Genomic DNA, 26,054 nt, shown 5'->3' on the forward strand with positions numbered 1-26,054 from the left:
CCCAGAGTAGACCCATTTGTGGAGTAAACAAATGAGCGAATACTAATGAACTACCGTGCGTGAAAGGCTCAGAATGAATGCTCAGAAACCAAGGCTTTTGTGTGAGCAGGTCTGGATACCTCTATTGTACAACAAAAGCAACAAGAACAAATGATCAACTGTTGAGACAAAGTGGCCTGCACGATCCAGCCACAGGTAACAAAACTCCAACCCAGGGACCACGGTTTTATCACCTAGCGCTATGAGATCTGTCCTGATGTTTGAAAACCATTATAAGGCTTTCCAGTTACACTGTGTGACTTGATTATCATCAATAAGTAACTAGCACATAACTGTATGCTTTGGAGGAGTAAAAGCAGAGAGATGATCAGAGGCCTGAGAGGAAAGTTACAACGTAGTGAGCACAGATTCCTTTATTTTTGCCTGAATCTGGCAACACCCTTTTCATTAGCAGACACCTCTGACACTGCCCACCTGCTCTGGCCAAAGATCCACTTCTCAAGATACCTGTTACTGTGTTTTGGCAATCACCATGGGATGAATTTACCCCAGTGGTATCTGGCTTGACTTTCTCTGACCTAGGGAACACATGAAAGACCGAATCCATGGTCGGAGAAGCAGAACCACCGTGAAAGGCCTACGGATTCACTATAGGTTAGACCTCAGGCAATGGAGAGAGCCAGTCAGGCAGTCTACGTGAGTCTGTGTACGATGCTGGGCCTGAAATCAGCATGTCGTGCAGGTGAGAAGCAGCAAGAAGCTGAGGACAAACAAGAGCCCCATCTCTTTCACAATCCCCAATCCTGAAGATGCAGGCGAGCTTCAGGATAAACCTGGAGCCCTTCCACAGGGAATCACACATGCCTCTGGCTCAAGATCTGGGGAAGCTAGAAGGGGAGATGGGGGCAGCTGTGCCACATGCCAGCTAGGTGACAATGTGCATGAGCAGTAAAAGCACCTGCCCTACACACACTTTCAGAGCATTAAAAAAAAAAAAAAAGACTATTATGTCACTTCCACTTCCTAAATCTCATGCCAATTTCTCTTGTGGTGAAGCCTAACCTGGAAACAAATGGGTATGAGAATTCAAGGGAATTCTAGAAAATGAAGTCCCAGCCTAGCTAAACTGTTACAGTCAACATCACATAAAATCTGCCAGTCAAGTCCCTAGTCTGGTTCCACGACACTGGGTCTAAGCCCATTGCTGGCTTAGACCAGATAAGCTGGCCAGTCTGCTCGACACATGCATTGGAGGTATCCATCTCATTCCAGGTGAGCAATTTCCATCCACCCATACTGACCTTCATTCATCACTTTTGTAGAACTACCATGGATGTTTTCATGCCCACATGTGTCTGCAGGTGAAAGGGGTGGTGAACATATCCTAAAAATGCTTTCTTCATCAGCTGGAGGCTGAAAACTTCCAGGAAGTGCTCTTGGGGCTCCACAACAGCAACAAATGATGTTGACTCAACTGAAAGCTCAGAAACTCTGTATGGCCAGGCTCAGTTTTCCTGGAATTGTCTCTGTCCAGAGAATTGTTGTTCTTTCCTGAAGTAGGCTTCTCAATAACTAATAGATTAATCTATTATTAAGTCACCTGTAGGCTCCAGTTTGAGAACTCCTTTGCTTGTCACTGAACTCGGCACAGTGGAAAACTTCTTTGACTCTATGCGTTGAGAATCAGAGTTAACTAGTTTCTTAAAGATAATGACCACTGGCTTGTAATTCCAAAGGGTTGAAGCTAAAAGGGACTACGGCAATCATCTAGTCCAACTGGTTCTTTTACAGATAAGGAAAATGAGGTTTGGAGAGGGGAGGAGCAAGACCTAAAATTATACAGCTTATCGGTGGCAGACCTAAGACAAGAATCAGAAGTTCCTATCTCCCTGTTCCTGATTCTCCCACAATATCACATAGCTTTTTACCAAAGGCATCTTCTAAAAACACAATGATGATGCCACAGGCTAATTCTGGTATGTTTACAGATTCTTTCTGAATCCTTGGTTTCACCTGCATGTTTCAGATCTATAAATACAAAATTCATCCCTTGTTTTCTTTCTTTCCTTTGTGACTTAAACCTAGCTCTTCCTGGTTTGACATCATTAAGTCCATTCCTGGTTCCCATGGGGGAGCGGCCCAGGGCTCCTTCTGGAATGAGGGGCCTCATTGTACCTCCAGTCCCATCTTATGGGGAGAGCCAGAAAGCCCCCCAGTGATGGTGCTCAGAACCCAGGCTCCTGCTCTAGGCAGCCACAGTGGCAGTTCTAGAAGGTTAAATCTGAGGCTTCTCCCCAAGGTGAAAAATCCCAGGTGCTCAAACACAACAATCCAATAGGAACTGCAGTATACCACTGTCTGGTTCAGTTTTTCTACTTTAATTTGTCTAAGAGCAATGATCCCAAATAAGGAATTAAAGTCAGTATCCATAAAAAGGATGGCAGACCTTCTCCTGTAAGCTGCAAAATCTCCAAGCAAAGCTTAAATTTTAGAGCTGACATGAAGACTCAAATCATGGACTGTTCAGGCTGAGGGATTACTGACATGAACCAGTCCATCCTTCTCATTTGTCAGGTGAAGACACCAAAGAATAGTGGGTTAAATGCTTGTGTGGGTACACAATTTGTTAATAGCAGATAAGGATTAACATTGTGGCATCTTGACTTCCTGTCAAGTATTTTTTTTCTTACCACAACAGAGTAGCAGTGATTTTTTGATCCATTCAAATAGGTGTTTTTGTGAGTCATTTTCAATCATTTGTTAAGTGCTATTCCAAGACAAAAAGAAAAACCAAAAAGCAAAATAAAAGCTAGGAGAAAATATACTAATCTATGCCACTCTATGAAGCCTAATGCCCAAGTACTGGGGCAGGCCAAAAAAGTCATTTGGGTTTTCCCATAACATCTTACAGAAAAACCCAAATGAACTTTTTGGCCAACTCAACACTACTTGGTTGCCCTTTCAGAAAGCAGTTACTTTTCTCTGCCTGCAAGAGGGCCAGAAGGTGAGGCTGGGGCAGATGGGGCCACTTGCTAGTAAAAGGGAAAACCTGACTCCAGCTGGTACTGGTACCAGAAGAATCAGAACAATTGCAAACGGTAATGCCCAAAATTGAACTTTATAATAAAGGGACTCAGTGATTTCTCAGACTGTGTTACAAGAGATGAAAGTGCAGCTTTCTAATTCTTAAAAAAGCACATCATTGTTTGCATTCAATGAAATTTCATTCAAAATCAACTTTCCACGTTCCAATTATATTCAACAACATTCTAGCTAACATTTCAGCTTCAATTCAAATTAACTAATGCCCTCAAAGAGCCCTAATAGACATGGTTCTGAGCTCAATTGAATACAATCAAAGCTCATGAAATGAAGGGGGGAAAATGCTTATTTCATGCAAATTTTGCATATCACTCAAGCTTAATTTTACTGATAATATAAAGGTGGGACATTTTGAACATTACAGTGAACGAAACTTTTAAGCGGCGAGAGTTATTTTATAAAATGCTACCTCTGAAAAGCTGATTGCCAAACAGTATAAAAACGGTTTGAGGCATAAATGCCAAGTTCATTTCTATTTCACTTCTGAGGTAACTATCTTTCAAATCGCAACAGCTGGACTATTTAACACAATCTGGTGAATCAAAGTATAGTTCTTCTCTGGTCTCCCAGTGGGATGCCTGCATTAGTCGGTGGCAGCCATCCAACAGATGACGCACAGCCGGACGGTCTGAACTCTGCTTCATTTACAACAAAAATGGATAAAGCCGCAATCATATTTACCACCTTCAAGGACAGAAAACGGAAAGATTTAAATGTGTCTTTATAAAGTAGTTTCTTGGGAAAACTCCAAAAAGGAAGTCCGTTTTATATTTTCCCTTGTGTAAAAATAAGAAGTCTCGCTGCCCGCCCCCCGCCCCCCGGCCCATCCCCAAGCCCTTTACAGAGTTGCTGCAGCAGTGAAGAGCAGTGCAACCACAGCTAGTTCTGTTTCCCTTAGACGTCCTGTTTTTCAGGACATTTTAACACACGTGTTCAAAATTTCCCCAAATCGAGTTTCAAACAAGAGATGAAACTTTCTATATTATTGCTCATTCTACTACTTTTAAATATCATGAAGGTAGAATGAAACTAATTCTCTTTGGCTTTGTGTACTTTTTGAAACTGCATTAAGCTCAAAGAATAAATTAGTTGGCCAATTTGGGTCAGCTTCTGTTTGAGGGGAAAATAGATATAGTTTTAAATTATGAAAAATAAATACTGTTAAGCAGCAGAATACCGCCACGCACGGATGAAAATCTGACATCACCTTCTGGATGCTGATTTGCCGTCAGGATTAACAAGAATCCCTTTTTAACAGAGGTTAACAATGGCTGGGCAAAGACTTGTGTGTCCACGTTGAGCCACAGTTTCTTTGGTGGAGTAACTGCAGCATATACACTGGCCCAGGGAGGCCAGGAAACTGGACCTTTCTCACCAGCAAAATCAAAGATAAAGCATGAGCTAAGACTGATTGTAGCTCAGGCAAAGATTCTTTTTTTAAATGTGTATGATACTTTTGGGGGCTACTTATAAAGATTTTTGTAATTTTGTACAACTTAAGTCACCGTGGAAAATTCACTGAGATCTCAGCTATGAAATGTGAATGCTATCTAAAAAAGAAATTTTAAGGGACATAAAGTCTTCCACCAGAATCACCATCTATAACACGGGCACCTCAAGAAAGCTGTCATGCACAAAATGTTTGTATTTTCATTCATAATTTTCAGAAAAATATTTTTAAATTTTAAGAGACTTTTCTTTAAATTTACTATATTAAATACTTTAAACTCTCTTTTAAGATGGTAAGTTGTGAAGAATTCATATAGTTATATGACAAAATATATTTCAGATGAAAAGCATTTATCAGGTTTCAGAAGTTAAATCAATTTATCCTCATATCTGAAACTACACTTAACTTTTAGCCAGAACTTCTATTTGAATAAATTTTAAGTCTCCACTACTCCACTATAGAAAAATAAAAGGAAACACAAATACTGCAGAGACTACTGAAAGATGTTTAAAATAAATGACAAAGCACCAAAAGCAATTTGGTTCTCCATGCCGAAATGATATATTTTATGCTAAGTTTCTAAAAATCATACGTGTTGGCAACGGGAGGCAAATGTTACAAGGCAATTCATTCTTTGAGAGAACTGAGAATTGCTCAGCTGTATTTTTAACAGTTATTCTGAGATTTACTCAACAGAATTTTAACACTGGGTATAACAGAGCCTCAACAATTAATCTGGAAGCATTTGCTGTCTGTGGAGCAACTCGGAACACCTGTGAGACAAAACCGACAGGCCGGTCTTCTGGGCAGCCCACAGGAAAACTCCTACGGAGGGGGCTGAGTGAGGCAATCTCCACTTCCAGAACATCCAGTTGTTCTGCTAATTTTGTTGTTAAAACTTAATTGTCCATGTGCAGGCACACATGGAGAACCTTTGTCGTAGTGCTTAGCTGAGCAGAGCTGTTTCCTGCAGTGTCCGTACACAATTCAGGGGTACTAAGATTACAGTGGAGAGCACAGCAAATCCTTTAATTGTATAAGAGCATCAGATTAAGCAGCAACGGCCATGCAGTTCATTCTGCTAGCTAGTCATCTCTTCTCAGAAACAAACGTTTACTAAGTACACGGAAGGTGCCCTCCTTTCTCTGCTCTGCACCACACAAGCAAACACACGCACACACCCACACGCACACACACACAAAAGGAAAGAAAAGAGGTGGGGGAGGGGGATGGGAGTAACAGGAAAAACACACACACACACACACTGTCCACCACAAGGACTAAAAGAACTTGGCTCTATTCTATCTGAACAAAATGTTGACTCGAAAGAAATAGCTGTATGACCAACCAAGTTAACTTCCAGGTGAGATTTGAGACAATTTTAGGCCAAGCTTCCCTAAAAATAAGTTGAGGATCTTAATTTCTACTTGGCAACATATTTCAAAAGCTGAAATTCTACAGCTCTAATGCAAAAGAGCAATTTCATTTTTCTACATCCATTTCACACTGGAAATAATGGGGAAAAACCTGAAGAGAGACTACTTAAAAGTCAATCGATCTTTTAATTCAAACCCAGAAATGGCAATTAGATTTTCTTTTTCTTTCATAGAAACATTTGACTGATTATACTAACCATCAGACATCTAAAATTTATCTTTTATCAACTATACTTCGGTAGTCAACTGTTAATGGCTCAAACAAGATGAACTCTCACAAAAATAAATCTGTGTGGGGCCAAAAGTCACATGTATTTAGAGATACCATAGATCTAGAAATTAAACGCAAATTGAAATAAAAATGGCTTCACTGGAAATGGTCATTTTTCTATTGAAATTGAAGTCCTGTAATTGCTACATTGGTTCTTTTTTTTTTTTTTTTTAATTCTTCTATGGGGCACAATGTGACCTGTTTTGACCTCCCAAACAAAAAACGTAAGCTAGCCGCCTGTCTGATGGTTAAAAAGGAAATTTTAAAAAGCCTGATAAAGCTTAGGGTTTGGGGGAGATCTGGGACTGAAGAGAAGCATGATGAATTAGAGAAGTGTTAACTGGAAGGTCTCTGGCAATTGTGGCTTAAAAGCATCTTTAAGAATGGCCAAGAGATGAGGATATAGCTACAAGATTACTGCAAATCACACCAATTACAACAGAAACTGGGTTCTCCCCTGTGAAACAAGGTTTTAGAAATAAACTGGATGAAATGAAAAATCATCCATGAGGTTGACCACTTTGTTTAATTGTAACTGTCAGGAGGATATTCACCTTTCTAAAAGTAATTAATAGAAAAAGTGAACATAGATGAATAAAGCTCAGTACAGACAAGTAAGGCCACTTCTAAGATGAGGCTGTTCAGAGACAGAAAGGCAAGATGGTGAAAACACAAGAAACCCCTGGGCCTCTGCCTGACTGTGCTGCAGAACTCTCGTAAGATCTGCTTACTTCCTTCTCCATGCTGCCGGCCCATTTGTCCTGCCTTTCTTTATAACTACCCATCTTTCTATAAGTAAGAGATGTCCCAAAATATGACGACAAATGGACACTACAGCCCAAACTCAAAGGAGCTAACGGGGAACTGACCAAAGGTGGAGTTGACTGACAGAGGTACAGCATGAAGTGGCTACAACAATGAAATTTATTTGGGGCTGTAGAATGTATGTTTTGAAAAAACAGTATTCACAGTGATTCATCTTTATATTATCACATTATCATTTAGTAAAACATCTTTCTAATCCAATGGTTACAGTCAGATACGTTCAAGGTACTTGACTTCTGGGAATGAACTAATCTTAAGCATGCTTGAAATGTCAATAAATTAAAAAATTCATAAATGAAACTTGGGCTTCCCTAATGGCTCAGTGCTAAAGAATCCTCCTGCCAGTGCAGGAGATGCAGGTTCAATCTCTGGGTCAGGAAGATCCCCTGGAGGAGGAAATGGTAATCTACTCCAGTATTCTTGCCCAGAAAATCCCATGGTCAGAGGAACCTGGTGGGTTACAGTTCATGGGGTCAGAAAAGACTTGGACACAACTCAGGGACTAAACAACAACAAATGAAATTTATGCCAAAGACTAAAGGAACTAAGGGTGGGATTCTAATGTATTAATTTCCAAAGTTTACTTGTGAAGCATGCTCCTTTACTGGACATTTGACAACATTAAAACAATTTCTTTCCAAATTCCTTTCCAGCTACTCTTTCAAGTCTTCTTGCTAATTTAGATGGACTCTGCTTTTCAGAATTCTTGGTTTTACTGGGTAACATTTTCTTCCCATGGCAAAAGATATTTTAATCATTTAGGTTAGTCTTAGGAATAGGAAAGATAAAAGAGATTACACCATCTAAGAGTAGGCAGGGTCAGAGGAGCAGGATGTGAGAAACATAGGCCAAATGAACTACACTGGTTCCTATAGGGGAAACCTTATAGTCATTTTCTTCGCTTCCATTCCTAGAGCTCTGAATACACTCAATGAATATGCTGTCATTCAAAAGCATGGGCTTTAAAGTTAGAGTGAAAAAGGTTCAAATAAAATCTGACCAACTATTGAGTGGGAATAGAATTTTGGGCAAATTATTTATGCCACTAAAACTCAGTTTTCTCATCTGTAAAATGGAGATAATGTCCAATCTGTACCTTTGGGGAGAATCAAAGAATAAATATTAGTGAAACATTAGTAACAACAACAAAACATTACAGAAGCAAATTCCAAAACTCGGAACCTCCAAATTGGAAACTGGCGCCATTACTCACAGCCTCCATTGGATATCTTACGCTGCTCTAAGTTGCTTCAGTTGTGTCCGACTCTCTCCAACCCTGTGGACTGTAGCCCACCAGGATCCTCTGTCTATGGGATTCTCCAGGCAAGAATACTGGAGTGGCTTATCATGCCCTCCTCCAGGGGATCTTCCCCACACAGGGATTGAACCCACGTCTCCTATGTCTCCTGCACTGGCAGGTGGGTTCTTTACCACTAGTACTACCTGGAAAAGTCCATCAGACATCTTGCCTACAGCAATTTAAGCACATTTCCTCTCAGGTGAATGTTGCTATAATATGGATACATATTAATATATATTGATGAAGAGTAACAGAAAACATTAACTTAAAAACAGGTGAACCATATACAATGGAAGGTTATAAGCTTTCATTCCCAAATGTTTTCCCAATTCACTTCACTTATGTCAATCAAGAACATCAGGCTTTGCCATTCTGTTGATAATAGAGCTAATGTGTCTCACAGGATACAATGGAAGACAACTTTACCCATACTTAGGTATTGTACTGCATTTTCTTACTTATTGCTCAATTTATGTTTGCTACTGAAATATTAATTTCCTACCTACCCTTTAATCAATGCCCCAGATTATGTAAATGTGGAACCAGTCAACCTAACTAGAGTTAAAGAAACATGCTTTGATTTTCCTGTATTACACAGTACTTTTCTGTACATGTGGTTGGATGTCATGGGTCTGAGTCACATTTTTTTTAAATGCATTTGTAATGGTGGCAAACTGATGGCTATTTCCAAATATTGAGTCAGTGTGCAAAAGGCAAGTCATTTGGGAACATGTTGAACATACAGTGGTGGTTAAAATGGATCATATAGTTTCTTGACCAAAATGAACACTGACACTAATTCTCTCACAGGACTCGCTGAGTGGCTCTAAAGCACTCTACTTCTCATCTGCTTTTTCCACTCCAAATCAAATGGATAGGAAAGACCTTCCAATTTACTTCCTCTGTGGTCAGGTATCTCTAATCCAAGTAGGTCTAAAAGCATCTGGAGCAATAGTGACAGAGCTGGAATGAGTATCCTGGCCCTGAAGGATAACAATCATTTCCATTTGGATTTGTAAGTTCCCCTGATAGAGTTTGAAAATTAAAAATTTTCAAGAAATTATTTTACATTTCTAGGTTTGTGTTTTTCTGTAAATCTATGTTTAGAGACATATTAGGAGTAGAAAATATGTGCTTAACTCTTTTCTTTTCTTAACTGTGAACATTTTCATCAAGCAACCACATGTGTGAGGGATTATTGGGCTTCCCTGGTGACTAAGATGGTAAAGAATCTGGCTGCAATGCAGGCTCAATCCCTGGGTCTGGAAGATCCCCTAGAGAAGGGAATGGCTACCCACTCCAGTATTCTTGCCTGGAGAATTCCACGGACAGAGGAGCCTGGTGGGCTACATACAGTCCATGGGGTCGTGAAGAATCAAACATGACTGAGCGACTAACACTCACTCACTGGGGTTCTAGATCTGAAAGAGAATCTAGAGAGTACCTCAACTATTTGCCTCCATTTTAAACAAGAAAAACAAAAACAAAACAGAATAAAAGTTACATGATTTTCCCAAGGAAACCTGGACCAGTCAATAACCCAGGTGTGCAGTATCTAAGCTTTCAACTCTAACTTTTGTCTCTGATCGTCCAGTAATGGCCCAGCATTATAATTAAGATAGAAAAGGAATGTGTTGAAATACTTTTCATTATTATTGAATTTACATCCTGCTGCTGCTGCTGCTGCTAAGTCGCTTCAGTTGTGTCCAACTCTGTGCGACCCCAGAGATGGCAGCCCACCAGGCTCCCCCGTCCCTGGGATTCTCCAGGCAAGAATTCTGGAGTGGGTTGCCATTTCCTCCTCCAATGCATGAGAGTGAAAAGTGAAAGGGAAGTTGCTCAGTCGTGTCTGACTTGTAGCGACCCCATGAACTGCAGCCCACCAGGCTCCTCCGTCCATGGGATTTTCCAGGCAAGAGTACTGGAGTGGGGTGCCACTGCCTTCTCCGTAATTTACATGACAACCCTACAAAGTTACCCTCATCATCCACGTGAGGAACCAGTTACTGGTTAAATAACTTGCCTGAGGCCATAAAGATAATATAGCTAGCAAACCCAAGATATCATTGTAGAGCTGGCATTCTGGAAATAATTCGAAGCTACGTGCCACCCTGAGCATATGTGGGAAAACACTGGTTTATAAACCTGACCACACTGTGCTTCCCTGTTACTCCTTGCCCACTCTACAGGCTTCTACTGATGAAAATACAACTCATTCTTGTGCATTTGACCCTGTGCAACACTCAGTTTATTTCCAGGTACTGTGGCTATCAAAAAGTAATCAAAGTTATCTTTTTAAAATTTTGTAATTTGGAATTTCCCCTATTTTATATTGACCAACATGGCCATTGATTAGCTTGAATCAATGAGTCTTACTCTATTTTAACACGGTCAGTTTACTCTGGATCAGCTGCAGAGAGCATGAGAGCAAAAATAAAGCTTATACTCTTCATTTGCTTGGCCAGCTCCTTACCTCTCATAGTATAAAGGGAGATTATAAACATAATTCCTACCTGAACAATTACTAATCAGAATTAATGAAATTCAAATTCACTGTTAGATTTAAGATATTATTACCAGATGGTACATACTTATTGGGCTTCCCAGGTGGTGCTAGTGGTAAAGAACCTGCCTGCCAATGCAGGACACATTTCGGGTTTGATCCCTGGGTTGAGGAGATTCCCTGGAAGAGGACATGGCAACCCATTCCAGTATTCTTGCCTGGAGAATCTCATGGACAGAGGAGCCTAGAGGGCTACAGTCCACAGCGTGACAAAGAGCTGGACACGACTGAAGCGACTTGGCACACACACATATACTTATTAGAAATAATTAAGAGGACACAGATATTCCTAAAGCTATTATTAAGGGAGAAATAGAAACAATTAGATTTCTCCAAGTCCTGATTATCTTCTTTTTCATTTTTCTTCAGAAAAACAAAAAACCTTGCTTGCACAGGCTGGTGACAAGAATGTTAATTAATTCTTACAACGAAGTATCAGAGGTGTCTCCTGCCATTTCCTAAGTCCCTAAGAAATAAACCCATGTATCTCTGTCTCTACAATTTACCAAACAGGACTTACTCAGTTATTTGGAACACACACAGATAATTTTAGGGATTTATTAAAAGGAAAATAAACTTTCTGGGAAGAGCTTGATGCTATTTAATTTTCTGGATAAGTGAAGATCTTACACAGAAAACATCTATGTTTCTTCCTTCACTTTACAAGGTTTCTTAGTAGTTAGCAAACTTTCCTGTCCGCTTGAGGCCAATCAAATGAGCACAGGTGAAACATTCTTTTACAACTGGGCATTCTGCAGTCTCTGGTCACTCTACCTTGTATAGCTACAAAGATGCAAAGAAGTAAAAGTGAAGTAACTCAGTCGTGTCCGACTCTTTGCAACCCCATGGACTGTAGCCTACCAGGCTCATCCCTCCATGGGATTCTCAAGGCAAGAGTACTAGAGTGGGTTGCCATTTCCTTCTCCAGGGGATCTTCCCAACCCAGGGATCGAACCCAGGTCTCCCGCATTCCAGGCAGACGCTTTAACCTCTGAGCCACCAGGGAAGCCCAAAGATGCAAAAGACATGAAAAACTGAGCTCAACGTAAATGACTCCGAGGCATTTTTAAAAAGTTTAAAAAACCAAATAAGCAACCAAAGAATCCAAAATATCTAATATTTGGGTACACATATATCTGTATATGTGTGACTGTTGAATAATGGGGTAATGTAGGTTAACTGATATTCTGTTGATATCAACAGAGTTGATATTCTGTTTCACTAATAAAAAAGTGTATTTATTCATTCATTTAGTCAGTAAGTATTTCCTGAGAGCCTACCATAAGGCAGGAATTTCTCCAGGTGTTTGAAATATATGAGTAACAAAAAATTTCCTATCCTCATGGAGTTTATATTCTAGGAGGGGAAGAGAAAAAAACAAGCATATATATATATATATATATATATATATATATACACACACACACAAAGTATATAGTATGTTAAAGGTAACAGTCATGGGGAAAATGGAGTAGGATAAGGGTTTTAAACTGCAAATAAGAACTGCAGTTTACAGGAGTTGAGTTATAGTTTTAAATAGGTGGTTAGCATAGGTCTCACTTTGAAAAGTTGACATGTGAGCAAAGAAATGATGGAGGTGACATAGTGTAGCGACTGGAGGAAGGGCATCCCAGACAAAGGGAAGGAAAAGCAAAGAACTAGGGTAGAAGGAATGACACTAGGGCAGAGAGGCCAAAGTGGGGCTCGGAAGGAAGCATAAGAGTGGCAGGGACTCGTGTGTATGTGTGTACACGTGCACACATGTGCACAAAAAATAATGTTATGTATTAGAGGCTACTGTGATTGGTATCCTCCGTTGACCTTGACACTGCTGAGCGACTAACACTGGACCTTGACCTTGATTACCTGTCAAGAGACAATAAAGCCACTCACCTGAAATACAGTATGGTGGTGCTGCCACAGCTCAAGATAATGGTGCCACTGTCTTTTTGTTTTTTAGTTGCTAAGTCGTGTCTGACTCTTCTGTGACCCCATGGACTGCAGCCTGCCAGGCTCCTCTGTCCAGGCAAGAATACTGGAGTGGATTGCCATTTCCTCCTCCTGATCTTCCTGACCAGGGACTGAACCTGCTTCTCCGGCATGCCCTGAATTGCAGGTGGATTCTTTATAGCTGAGCCACCAGGGAAGCTGATCTCACTTCAAAGTGACAATTCAGATCCATGAGGTAAGACAGTGTTGTTGCCTCTACCTTATGGCTAGTATAACAGAGTAAACCTATATAACAAAGTGAACCTATCGGTCAAAGCCAGCCAGAAATAATCCCGGAAATAACCCTTCTCATTCCCGGTAGCTAAACCACTTTCAGGAGATCCTGAGAAATCACATGGGTTTTTTAACTTTTCAAGCTCGCATCCAACTACACTAAGTTAAACTTCTTTTACTCATTAAAAAGCTAGGTTTAAACACAAATGATTTGAAGTGCATCTGTTTGGGAAGTGAATAATTACCATGGACATACACAAGATACTTGGATTGATTTGGATGATTGTACTTAAGAAACACATTTTTCAGAAAGCCATTCTTCTTTGCTAAATGGCTGTCAATATGAAAATGCATGGCGTTGGCTATTTCAGAGAAAGCATGTCAAGAACTGAATAATCAAGCGTTAGGTTACAAAGTTTAAAAGTTAATACAGCAGCACAGAGTATTTGTATTAGTGCTTTAAGTAGATAAATTAAATTGAAACGTGTCTCTTAAGCAGTCATTGATCAAGCAAGATGAGAAATAAATTGAGCTTCACATAGGCCTTTATGGTGTCTAACAACTGTGTCTGTCAACACATGGATCCTTTTCACTGTCAATTCAGCACACATTTTGCAGACCTTGGGCCTGCAATTATTTCATTTCCTTTCTTGGAAATGTAATTTCCACTTACTTTTGGAGAATAAAAGGCAGACAAAAGGAGGAAGGAGTTGCAGTATTTTCTGATTAAGATTATCTGTGTAAAATGGTAAAGGAAAAAAAAAATCTATACACACACATACACACTGAAGCATTTCTCAGAAACTAACTTGTCTCAGCCAAATTGCTTTTGTGTCTGGATATTGGTTCAAATGTAGCCAGACTGCTGATGTCAAATTAGGTGCTAAACAAATGTAATAGGAAAGATGAAGAATGAATATAGATCATCTTTCTGTTAGAACTGTTCAAATGACTCCCGTCAAAAGAAGGAAATGCATGACTGCAGGAGAAAATGTACTTTTAAACACAATGAAATTAGATAAAACTGTAAATCAGCGAAGAAGGTCATTCATTCCAAAAGAAGGGGGGGAAAAGTTAATAGTACCAATAAGAGAAATACAAGACTGGAAGAAAATACCCGTTGGCAAAAATAGATCTAAACTGAATTTCAACTTCATTTGTCCAGGCTTCACCTTAAAACTAAGACAGGTAGAGTTACAAAAAAAAGGGGGAGTTCTTTCTTTCCTGATAGAACAGGAAATCAGAGGTTTAATTAACCGTGATTACAATATTCGCTGATCTGATTTGTCTCACCTCTTCCTTTTCTTTGTGTGACAAACCAGCTGACATCCTGGCAAGAGAACTAAAGCAAAACTAGACTAATTTCAAAAAGAGCTTGCCATTGTTATAAAACAAATTGATCCTCCACCAGAACTGTCTAAAGCACATTCAATAGCAGGATTAACTCTTTAACAATCAAAGTGCCACTTTCAAGCCAGGTAACTCTTTACATAGCATGTCTTCAATCTCAGGACACAGCAATATTAAGGCACATCTTTAATTGAGAATCAGAAAATAAGGTTGTAAAAACGTACCCTTCAAAGTAAGTTTGAAGACCTAGTATCTTCTCAAAGATCTAATATCTTCTCTGGCCACTCATGAACCATTAAGAGGAATGATCTAAGTATTTAATCTTGAAAGAATGATTAAATGTCTTCTGATGCTGAATAAGGATCATCGAAGTCAATTCTTTGTGTAGAAGAAGAATCAGATTACCAAACCAGTTAGGGATGGACTTCTCTTTATACACATTTGCTTTGCATCAGCATTAGACCTCTAAAGCTAGGAGCCTAGAATCAAAAGTTGGCTCATCAAACAGAGGAAGAAGAGTATCTATTGGCTAACCAAATCAAAAGCTCTCTAAAAGAGAAACAAAGCAAAGTAGCACACAAGTTAGTCATCACAGATTTCTTCTACATACTACTTAGTAAAGAGCATCATTACTTACTGAAATGTAACCTTGGAACTTGAGCATCCTTCCCATTTACACGACCCTTCACCTGGCTCAGGTGTTGGGGGGGGCGGGCTGTTGAATTCTGCCTCCAGAGTTTTCTTGTTCAAGGCTGTTTTTGTTACACTGGATACAGAACCCAACACGGGCATGGATTTGGACTCTGAGGTGGCTAATATTCCAGTTGGACCTTAAAACCAAACACATACCTCAAGTTTAATAATTCTGTTCGATGCTTATTAATATGGAACTGAAAAACAGATTAGCTGAAAATCCCCGCAGGAAGAGAAGAGGCCAAGACTTGCTAAAATTTCAAGAGCATGCTGGAAAATCTTCCTATTAGAAATCTACTCTGCTTGGCTGGCACCACTGCTTTTCAGGGTGGCAGGACCATGCTGAGAAACTGTGTACAGACCTTTAAGCAACTATAAGACCCCAGGCCAGGGTTCCCTCAGCTGACCAGAGTCCTTGGTAACACTGGAATTGTCAAGTCTTTACTTCTCACAGAGTATGGCTTTCTGGCAGCCCTACTTGAATCATTTGGCCTCTCAAGAGTTAATTCTTCCCCAAACTCAGCTCTGATTTTAAAGAGAAAATGGAATGATGTCAAAAAGCTGTTTTTAAAAGGCTCATGAAGGCTTCCTGAGCAGTAAACAGCTTTTATGAACATTTTCATTTTAATGTGATTGAGAAGTAAGTGGATTTACAGACACAGGATTATAAAAATTAAGTGGCAAAGAGTTTGGCTGTTTACCTTTTGGACTTTTCTACTCTTTTTAGATAGGATCAGAAAACTGTAATAGGGCTTACTACAATTATTGGCATATCACTCTGAAACTGCTGGCACTGAAGCTAAACTCCATCATTACTTTTTTCTGTCTTCTGTTAGGAAGATGCTTGCTATCCTAGACAGCTTTTTCAAAGCAAGATCTAATATGTCTTTCCTGAAACTTCAGAAGGAATCCTTAGGTACTCTTTTAAAACAAAATAATTTATAAAATGTCACAATGGTACAAATAAAATTAGAACTTCTAAAAAATTAAGCTAAAGAACAAACGTGAAAGGTGCCACTAAGAAGAAAACAAAACTTGGGAGTCTCTTTATCCTTAAACAATGTCAGATCGTCTCCTAAAATGGAAAAGTACTGGTGGTACAATCCAAAATGTTACCTAATCCTTGATCACTAATATTAAGGTCTGGAAATTTATTCTTCTATTTGCATATAAATGTGTCACGTATTATAGCAGTATAACATATGAACTCCAAAAATGAAGTTCTAATTTGAAAAACTTGTGTAAGAGAGGCTAGAAAATTGTTCAGCCATTCTGTGACTGCAGCTCCTTTAGACTTAATCCCCCCTGGTCTGGTGGAAAGCCTCAGCTCACAGAGCATCACTGTCTGCCTTTCTCATCGATTTCTTCTATATCATCGAAGCAGACAAATTTGTGGTATTATAGAATATTCTGGGTCAAAAGGCCTTTCTCTCCTGCCTGTGGCAAGCCTCATGTTGCATGGCAATGAGGGAGTAAAGAGAAAAGGGCAGAAAGATCAAGAAAGTCCAAAAAGAAAAAAAAAAAAGTCCATTCCAAAGAATCCAGAAGTGTAACATCTAAAGGTGAGCTCAGATTTGCTTTAGAGAAGCTCTATTCTGCTCTTGGGTAACTGCTGACTGCAACACCCAGTAGCTTTAAACAATCTGTCCTTATAGAAAAGCAAGATCTAGTTTTTGAATATACACCAATGCCTGCTGCTTGTTCTGCAACTAAGCCAATTAAAAAGTGGGGAGAATGGTTGAGCTGAGCCAGAACTCGTATTTTCGTTACATACAAAAGAAAAATATGAAGAAAAATGCTTAATGTTTAAGATGATGATGATGTTTAATATTATCATTATTATTGCATCCTGTTTAAGCTGTCCAAGTATTTTCTGAGGGGCACTTGGAGCTCTTTGAAATGTCCATTTAGTAGGCCACAAATCTAGGTAAATCAAGGGAGTACCAATTAACTCCATTAAAAAAAAGTCTAAAGGAAGAGGTGCTTCTCTGGCTGTTGGGAGAGAGATTGACAAACCTGAGATAGGAGTCCTGCCAACCTCAGGCGGCCTCTGCCTCTCAGGATGCTTCTTCTCTCCATTCTGTGACCTCACCTTTAGCCTTCCCATAAGCCTTTGTGTGCAGAAGGAAAAAAACCTCAGAGACTCAAATGCACCCGAGGAACAAACTTATCAAACTCATCTTTGTAATCTGCTCCCACCACGAAGCTGGGCTACTTCAGCTCCTTATTTGTTCCCCTGGAATTTCACTTTCTCATTCCATGACCTTTATAAAAAGATTTACATAGTAAATACCTCTGCCAGCTTGATCCTTTGAAAACATCTGAACTATGTTTAAAAAAAAATGGTATGATTTCTTTTACTAGGTGATAGAGATTGAAGTTTGATTCCTCTAGTTTTTTTTTTTTTTTTTTTTGCTTTGGCTACTTGAAAGAATATTTCTGCTCACCTACAAGCCACTCCCTTTAGTATGTTTCCTCTCTACCCTGCCAATTACACAGTTCTTATTTCTCTATCTAAATGTTAATGATTCTACTGAATCTCCTATTATAACTTGCCTCAAATGATACCTTGAATATCTGTATGCTGGTGGAATATAATCAATAAAATGAAAGATTCTCACTATGCCTATAAAATATGTTCCTAGCTTTCTCCACATTTGAAATATTCAGCTTTCCATACTGACTAAAATGAAAATGTTTCCTCATTTCTCCCGTGGAAAACTAACTCTGAAATAGCGAGTGCTACGTGTTTGACCAAAAGAGTGAAGAATGTTTCTGGAGGAACATAAAGGTCAGTGGCAAAATAAAAAATGTAAATGACAGAGCACTAAAATGGCATTCACAAAGTCCCAAAAATGAGTGAAGACTATGAATGACGACTACACGAATACTTTCAGGATGAAATGTTGGAAAAGTCATAGCACTGATTAAGTTGCAAATGAGTAACAGTTCATTGTGGAGGCTGGTAAAAGCTTGTAAAGCACACATCAAGACAAAAACTCTTCTATGGTATCCTTTATTTTTCCTGAGAGGTGGTTATTCTTTCTAGGGGTGGGGGTTGTTAATTCTTATAGGATATTAACAGAATTTCTAGTTCAAACTAAAAACTGGACGGCTGATTTTTTCTAAGGAGGACACAAAGGCTTCACTTTTTTATTTAAAAAAAAAAAAAAAGTTTTGGCTGGTTTTATGCTGCTTCTGGTTCAAGGAACCAATTTACTCAATTGAGTAAATCCCTATATGCAAACTGGGCTTCCCTTGTGGCTCAGCTGGTAAAGAATCTGCCTGCAGTGAGGGAGACCTGGGTTTGATCCTTGGGTGGGGAAGATCCCCTGGAGAAGGGAAAAGCTACCCACTCTTGTATTCTGGCCTGGAGAATTCCATGGACTGTACAGTCCATGGGGTTGCCAAGAGTTGGACACAACTGAGCGACTTTCACTTTCACTTTCTATATGCAAACTAGAGCTTGATTATCAAAACCCCAAATCCTTAATATTCTAGCAATTTAAACCTGATAGACATGATGGCAATGCAAATATAAACTGTTGTGATAGACTAATTGCAGTTGATTTAACACAGTCTAAAAGAGTCAGTCCTTTAGCTATGGTCACTGTTAATATTAGTTTACGGTGGTTTTTCAAAACTAGCCTCCTGGCAACAAGGGGGAAAACCTCACACAGGTTCCTGCTACTTCCCATGACCAAGCTGATGGAAAAAAAACTGCAGACATACAAAGTGAGTTCTGGAACACACGATGAAGTCTAATACACCTGTGTCATGACAGCAATGCAAACTGTGATCTCAAGATGCTCAGATGGTCATTTACAGTGGGTGACAGAGCTGGACTTGCTCACTGGTTCACAGGCAGAGGCAATAACCTAAATGGATATGAAAAATAAAGACGCTCTCTCTACATTGGTAACTGATTTGTAATTACTACTATTATTACTAGTTATTATGTGCTTTGTCCCAGGCATTGTGCTCAGCACTGTTTATACATATTGAAACATAATGGCTTGATCCTTGAAATAAGTCTATGAGGTAGTGCTTTTATTATTCTCATTTTATAGATGAAGAAACTGAGAGAGGTTGAGCAATTTGCTTGTAGGACAAGCAGTGAATTAAACTCATGCCCTCTGGTTAGGTACCCTTCCCTAAACATTGTTACCAAAGCCCCGCCTGAAAGTTTTTAACCACAGGGCATCCTGCATTCAGCAAAGCAGATCCAGAAGACCCTGATTCCCTACAAATAACTAAACAAACATGCCAATAAATAAAAATACATAAGAGCTCTTATGAGATATCCCTAAGTACCTTTGCCCATCCAATACTTCTCATTCACATCAAAAAAATTTTAATAATAATTTTAGAAAGATCATTTTATGTTAAAAAGAGACTGAAAGGAAGATGCTTAAGAGAGGAAGAGTAGAACTGTGGAGAATTCAAACCAGCTTACTACTGCTATCTGCTTCTGTTGTCAACTTTCTGCGACGCAAAATCCTTTCTAACTCAGTTTCACTGTTTTCAATGTGAAGGGATTTTAAGCTTCTTGAACTAGTGGATTTGTTAAGTGTCCCCTAAAGTGAAAACAAAACAAAAACAAAAAGGTTAATGTCTTATTACAATACACAAAAGAATATAAAAGTCAAAACATTACCAGAATTTGAATGGAATTAGGAACTAAAAATGAATTTGCTCTGTATGTATTTTTAATGCACACATCTTTAACAACACAGTGTTGGATCATTTAAGAAGACACTACTGATGATGTAAGATGTCGAGCTTTCATATCAAAAGAACGGCACAAGAACACCTCTCGATGGGCTAACTATATGAAATTCAGTGCTGGGAAGGTACTTGCACATTGATGATTAAGATTCTGATGTGTGTTGATCGACCACGTGGAGAAGAGAACGGATATACTGAACTCACCTGAGAAGGTTATCTTGATATGGCAGCCACGAGTTACTGAACCCATATCCTTGCGGCACTGAAATATGTGGCTGATTCTTCAGAGAGAATGACCCTGGCTGCACACCTGGTGACACTGGTGTCGCGCTGCCAAAGGAGGCACAAAGTGCTCTCCGGTGGCTTACCCAAGGAAGTGCTGCACTGAACACACCACGACTTCATCGTGCAAGAGCAAAGGTTATAATCATACAGGGAGGCAAGGAAGGGCCGGCACCGCCATGCCACACTGCTGAACGGGGGAGGCAGGGAATGCAGGAGTTAGGACCCAGAAGACGCTGAAGGCAAAACAAGACAAGGACACCATAGAGCTGGGCTCCTGCTGAAAGCAATGCTGACTTTCAAGAGGACTGAGAGAGACCCAGGGAGTGCTTCCCGGCCCTGGCTCCTCCAGGAAGTATGTTTTGGAGGGACAGCTATGGTTTTCTGGCTCCGTTACTGGTCAAGTGTTTGTACAGAACACTGGGTGATGCACTTCTCAGATTTAAGGGATAAGGATTGAGCATCCACCATTAAAAGTGGTCCATTTTCTTTTCTAAGAAATGCCATTTCTTTGAAATAGCCCTCCTCAGCTGTGCCACAGGCTTGTCGAGGAACAGGGATTTAAAAAAACAAAACAAAACAAAACAAAAACCCCAGTTGAACCACAATCTTCTGATCAGAGAAAATCAGAACCTCAAGTCAGGTATAACTTTCCAGACTTCATGGCAGAGTTGGAAGGCAGCCTTTGTCCACCAAGGCTAATAAATAGGCCAGCCTTTGTCATCTCAGCTCACTGTGGGTTTGCCTTAATCCTGCTCCCTGCCCCCTGCCAACTTCCTGAAGGATTCTAAGAATCCTACTGGCTAAAATGGTAACTCATGTTTCTTCTTTAGCCTATAAAACAAAAAAAGTAGCTTGTAAAATTAGGTAGTTGCAAATCTCACATGATATAGGTTATTTACTATGCTGTTTTATTTACAAAGGTGTTTTTCTCCACCCAACAGCACAAAGTGACAGAAAAGCAGTCTGTTGTCACGGGGAAATTGCCTGATATGATTAGGAGACTACAGTCTTCTGCTGCTGGCTAGCTAACCAAAACCCATGTGTAAAATACAGAAGGCTCACATTTTAATCAGGCATCCAACATTTTCCCTCTGGGAGAACCTCTTTCTCCTCTTGATTTATTGCAAAAATTCACAAAATACATTAAAGGAAAATCGTATTACATGTAACACTATAATTATTTTATAATTTTAAAAAATCAGATAATTTTATTTAACAGTTAATGAGGATATATACCCACTCATCAAAGAGTTATACAGTAAGGCAGGATTGACACTGATAAGGTAATGAAAACAGAACTAAAACCAACTTAGATAACATTTTTTTAATGTATTAGAAAAAATATTCCCAAATCATTTGTGCTGAAAATTTTTAAAAAGTTGTACCATTTGTAAACAGAAAAACTCATGGCCATTACTATTAAAATCACTCATAAAACTATTGAGTGATACTCAATTTGATATTCAAATTATTTGAATATCAAGGACATTCTGCATGCTATTTCCAATGGCTGGAGTTAATTCAAGAAAAAATAATGTGTCTGTGTATATGTGTATGTACATGTACATACCCATACACCGTCCAGGGACATCTTTTATTGAAGAATTTATCTTTCACAATATTCTCTATTTTTGTTTGGATAAAAGCATTATTTCCCCAAACTCCTGACTGTGGCGAGATACCCTCTCATCACACCTGATACTTGAAGGAATCCATTTTCCAAGTTCTAATCCCTGAATTCCCAACTTCTTTCTCCATTCACTGACTGAGATGGTTGATTCAGTTAATATCGGAGCAAACTTTAAATATGGAGGCAATTCTGGAGGAAAGGTTTCTGCACTGATCTCAACCGACATGATCCAGGACCTCAGCTAATAAAGTATTGAGATTGTCTTAATTATCTATTTATATTATAATCATAAAATTAGAGAATCAGAAATTACCATGTGGTACATACAATTCCTTCACTTCACAGAGAAGAGAATCCCTAGGAGTTTGGGGCCAGGTCCCACAGTAAGTGGCTAATAGGGCTGAACCTTGACCTTGGCCTTTCTAGTTTCTAGAACAGTACTCTGTTTCTACTTCAAGCCACTTTCATCATTTACCAGTTTTAACATATTACTGACTGGGAGATTTTGCAAAAATTAATGCCAGTGGCCAGTGATTTGTTATGTAAGTGAATACTGAAATGTCTCTGGTCAATAAATTGTTAATCTTCATGTTAGTTAAATGTTCATAAAACTGAAAAAACTAATTGTCAGGGAGTAATTTGACAAAAACTCATAAAGTTCAAAAAGACCTAAAAGAATTTTTAAAAAGCTGGTTTTGTCTCTTTGATTTTGAGGCAACTGAACTTGAGAGGAGACTTTCAGATTAATTTCTACTGAATCATTCTTTGGAAATCATCATTTTCACTTAAGAGTGGCTTTTAAATGGCTGGGGTGGCTCCAGAGATTTCCAAAACCCTTGTGTGACTATGAGAAGTGAACTGTATATATTTCTATCCACAGACTATACAACTTTAAAAATTAAGCGCAAATAGACTTGGAAAAGTAAGTTCAGTCAACACTGAGACTTTTAAAAGTTGACCTGAAAAGTGTACAAAAGAGTGAGATTTTCCAACTCCCCAAAACATGAGATATGTTTTCTACCCATGTGCTAAGTTTCAGCGGAAGGCTTACAACTCGGGTCACTTTCATTTCAGCAAAAACACCTGCACACTGAGCTCATTCCTGGTTTCTGTTCAGGAACAGAACTGAACCCAGCCCTTCCTGGTTTCTTGGTATCTCTTGGTCCCTGTGCTCATTTTCCACTTCAGTGCACATTCAGCAGACTTTTCATGTTCTTTTCATGTTTGTTTCTCACATGCCACAACTGTGAGGTTGGTGGCATGTGCTTTGCTTGGTACTAACTCCTAATAGTCTGAACTCCAGCAGGAAGCACCATTAGAGCCCCATCTGATGGGGGGGTGGGGGGGCTTCATTTCTGACCTAAAAGAAGTTGTATGGTGTCTTGGCTGAAGGTGACTAGGAGCTCCAAGTGATCCATCAGCCCTCAAAGGCAACTTATATAGTGGTAGTGCAAAGTTGCCATTTGGGCAGAGGAAAGTAGGGGAGGGCATCTTGAGTTCCACTTCTTAAAAATGTAAGGAAAAGAATAACAGCTGTTAGTGATACACATTAATACCACGTAAGGAAGGGAAATCTAATGATAAATCCAGGGCAAAAGAGGATGGGGGCAACCTGCAGAAAAGAAAGATGTTTTGACAGTTTTTATACTTTGCAAATTATTCCACAAAAATCTGTTCATGAATTTCTCTCCTTGAAGTGGCACAAAACCATAGTGAGTATGAGTGTCTAGTGAACATGACGTTACCTGTGGTGGATTCATTTTGATATTTGGCAAAACTAATACAATTATGTAAAGTTTAAAAATAAAATAAAATTTTTTTAAAAAATGCAAAAAGTAAAAAAATAAAAGCAATGCTGTGATTCAGTAAACTTGCTACCATCCAGCATTATCAGGAAGTGGGATATCTTGGGTGATCAAATACTACGTGTCTCATGTCGATGACTGATTTTTTCAAATAAACCTAATTTTAACAACAAACTGAGTGCAGTTTACCTTTTCACTGAGGATCAGAACTAAAAACCCAGAACCTCAGAACGCCCCGAGGGCGTCTTTACGAACAGGAATTTACAGTGTCATGTAGAGACAACAAGAAGACCATCACAGGGCAGCCTCCTTACCAGAACACTGGATAACAACATTTTCCCACCAAAGAAACCATTAGATAATAACCACCTATTTTTTCCAAAGATTTTAATACTTTATTCTGTAGGGAGGCCACCACGGTTAGCCAGTGTTGCACACCTCTCATGAGTACTAATTCCACTCACCTAAAAACTACAGCAAACTAATTAAGCCGTTCTGGGTTAAGTCTACTGTTTCGTGCTTGATGAAAATAATTTTGTTTACCACAATTATGTGGATGTCTGCATGCAATGCATAATTAGCGCAGTAACAACAAACATGGGAATATTAGCTCTGTACCTCCGCCCCCATGTTTGCTGACTTACTGTGCATAATAACTGGTATTGAGACTGTAACGGGATCTGAGAATAGAGCTCTTAGCATCTGAAACATTTTCTAAGTGAGGCGTTTGTCTCTGACAGAAACTGTTGGACAGGACAGTAGTCATTTATTCTGTTGGCAAAAGCTCAGACTCTGGAAAGAAGAAATATGACTAGAGATGGGCAGTAAGCATGTTCTCCAATGGATGTGAATTACTTTCAGAGAATGAAATTAGTAACATAAAGAAAGGAACTTTTCTTTTATTCTCCAATTTATGATCAAATGACTTTTTTTAAACTGTGAGGAAAGCAAACTGTGACTCTGATGCTAACACATTTGGGTAGAAGCTCAGATTTATATTTAGGTGCCAAGAATTCTGCTTTCAGTCTCCAAAGTTAAGCACCATTCATGTGAGATACTACTATACAATATACTGTTATTATCTACTATATTTATTGTAGATTTACTTATAAATAAATCTATAATCTAGATAGAGATTTACTTATAAGATTATCTACTATATTTATATCTATCTACTATATTTATAATATATATACTATATTTCTGGTATCAATAAGCATCTGCTGATTCTCACATCTGGCCAGACACTTTATCTTCATGCTGCAATGCAAGGATTGGAGGACAAGAACAGGAGACAGTGATTTGGGGGAAAGTGTACCCATCCTTTTAGAACAGAAACAGCGGAGTACTGACACATTATTAACACACCCGATGCAGGAGTCCACAGCACAATCAAGTAAACTATCACAAGTAATGAGGCTTATTGTAAACGGAACTAAAATATATCAAAACCAATTATTTATCAATACAGTTTAAAAATATTCTTCCATTTTCCCATTAACTAAGTAAAAAGCTGAGATCTATTCTTACCAGCATTCCTTTTAGTTCATTCACGGCACTTTCAGAGCCTTTTGCAGATTCCGGCTACAATTTTAAAAAGAAGAAAAACAACTGAGTAATTCGGTTTTAAAATACCAAACAAAGATTTTTACATGGCAAAGTGTTGGTAACTTATATTATATTGACTATGTGTTTTAATAATTAGGTCGATGTCTAACAGTTAGGAAAAAAATATTAGACATGTTAGTGCTCCCAAGGGCGCAGTTAAACAGAAAATTAGAGGCGTTAGTCAAAGCAAAAGGACTCGAGCCACCATCAGTCTACCTGTTTTATTACTTCTTGCTCTCATCATATATAGAAAAGATCTGGTAAACATTAAATTTCAAAGATTTAATTCCAAATGATTCAGAACATTTTACAACAAACTTTTCTCCACTCTCATTGCTGGACTTGAGCCAGCAAGTGAGGACCAGGAAAGCAGCAGTGCAGAGCAGAAAGCAAGCGACAGGGCAGAAAACCTCGCTCAGCTCCATCAGCTCCAGCCAAAGGCCAGCTCACAGAGGCCTGGGAGGTCTCGTCTCATGAATTTCATAACAGGGATTAGCAAAGAACCCAGATTATAGGAGAACGTTAGCATCACTGGCTCTCAAAGCAGTAAAAGACCTCAGAGGGTGTGTAGTCCAAGCACTTCATCTTTTTTTAAAAAATATTAATTTGTTTATTTATTTGGCTGTGCCAGGTCTTAGCTGTAGCATGTGGGATCTAGTTCCCCGGCCAGGGATCGATCCCAGGCCCCCTGCATTGGAAGTGTGGAGTCTTAGCCACGGACCACCAGGGAAGTCCCCACTTCATCTTATTTATGAGGAAAGTTTCACCTTGAGGAATTCTGTATT

At 39.1% G+C, this 26,054-nt stretch overlaps 1 protein-coding gene across 4 annotated transcripts in view; it reads right to left on the bottom strand.

Moving 5' to 3' along the window:
• Positions 1-26,054, bottom strand: part of SHTN1 (shootin 1) — a 109,370-nt gene that overhangs the window by 3,067 nt on the left and 80,249 nt on the right. For 2 of the 4 annotated variants that reach the window (XM_003587898.6, XM_059882076.1), the window contains 3 exons: positions 25,192-25,245; positions 19,670-19,790; positions 15,158-15,350 (listed from right to left, as the gene is read on the bottom strand). In XM_003587898.6, the coding sequence (XP_003587946.2) occupies positions 15,158-15,350; positions 19,670-19,790; positions 25,192-25,245 (368 nt within the window). Of the gene's footprint in view, positions 1-15,157; positions 15,351-19,669; positions 19,791-25,191; positions 25,246-26,054 lie in introns of those variants that run through there. The other 2 variants (XM_059882077.1, XM_005225770.5) reach the window with 2 other exon arrangements.

The sequence above is a fragment of the Bos taurus genome, chromosome 26 (genome assembly GCF_002263795.3).
Source record: "Bos taurus isolate L1 Dominette 01449 registration number 42190680 breed Hereford chromosome 26, ARS-UCD2.0, whole genome shotgun sequence".
Taxonomy (NCBI): domain Eukaryota; kingdom Metazoa; phylum Chordata; class Mammalia; order Artiodactyla; family Bovidae; genus Bos; species Bos taurus.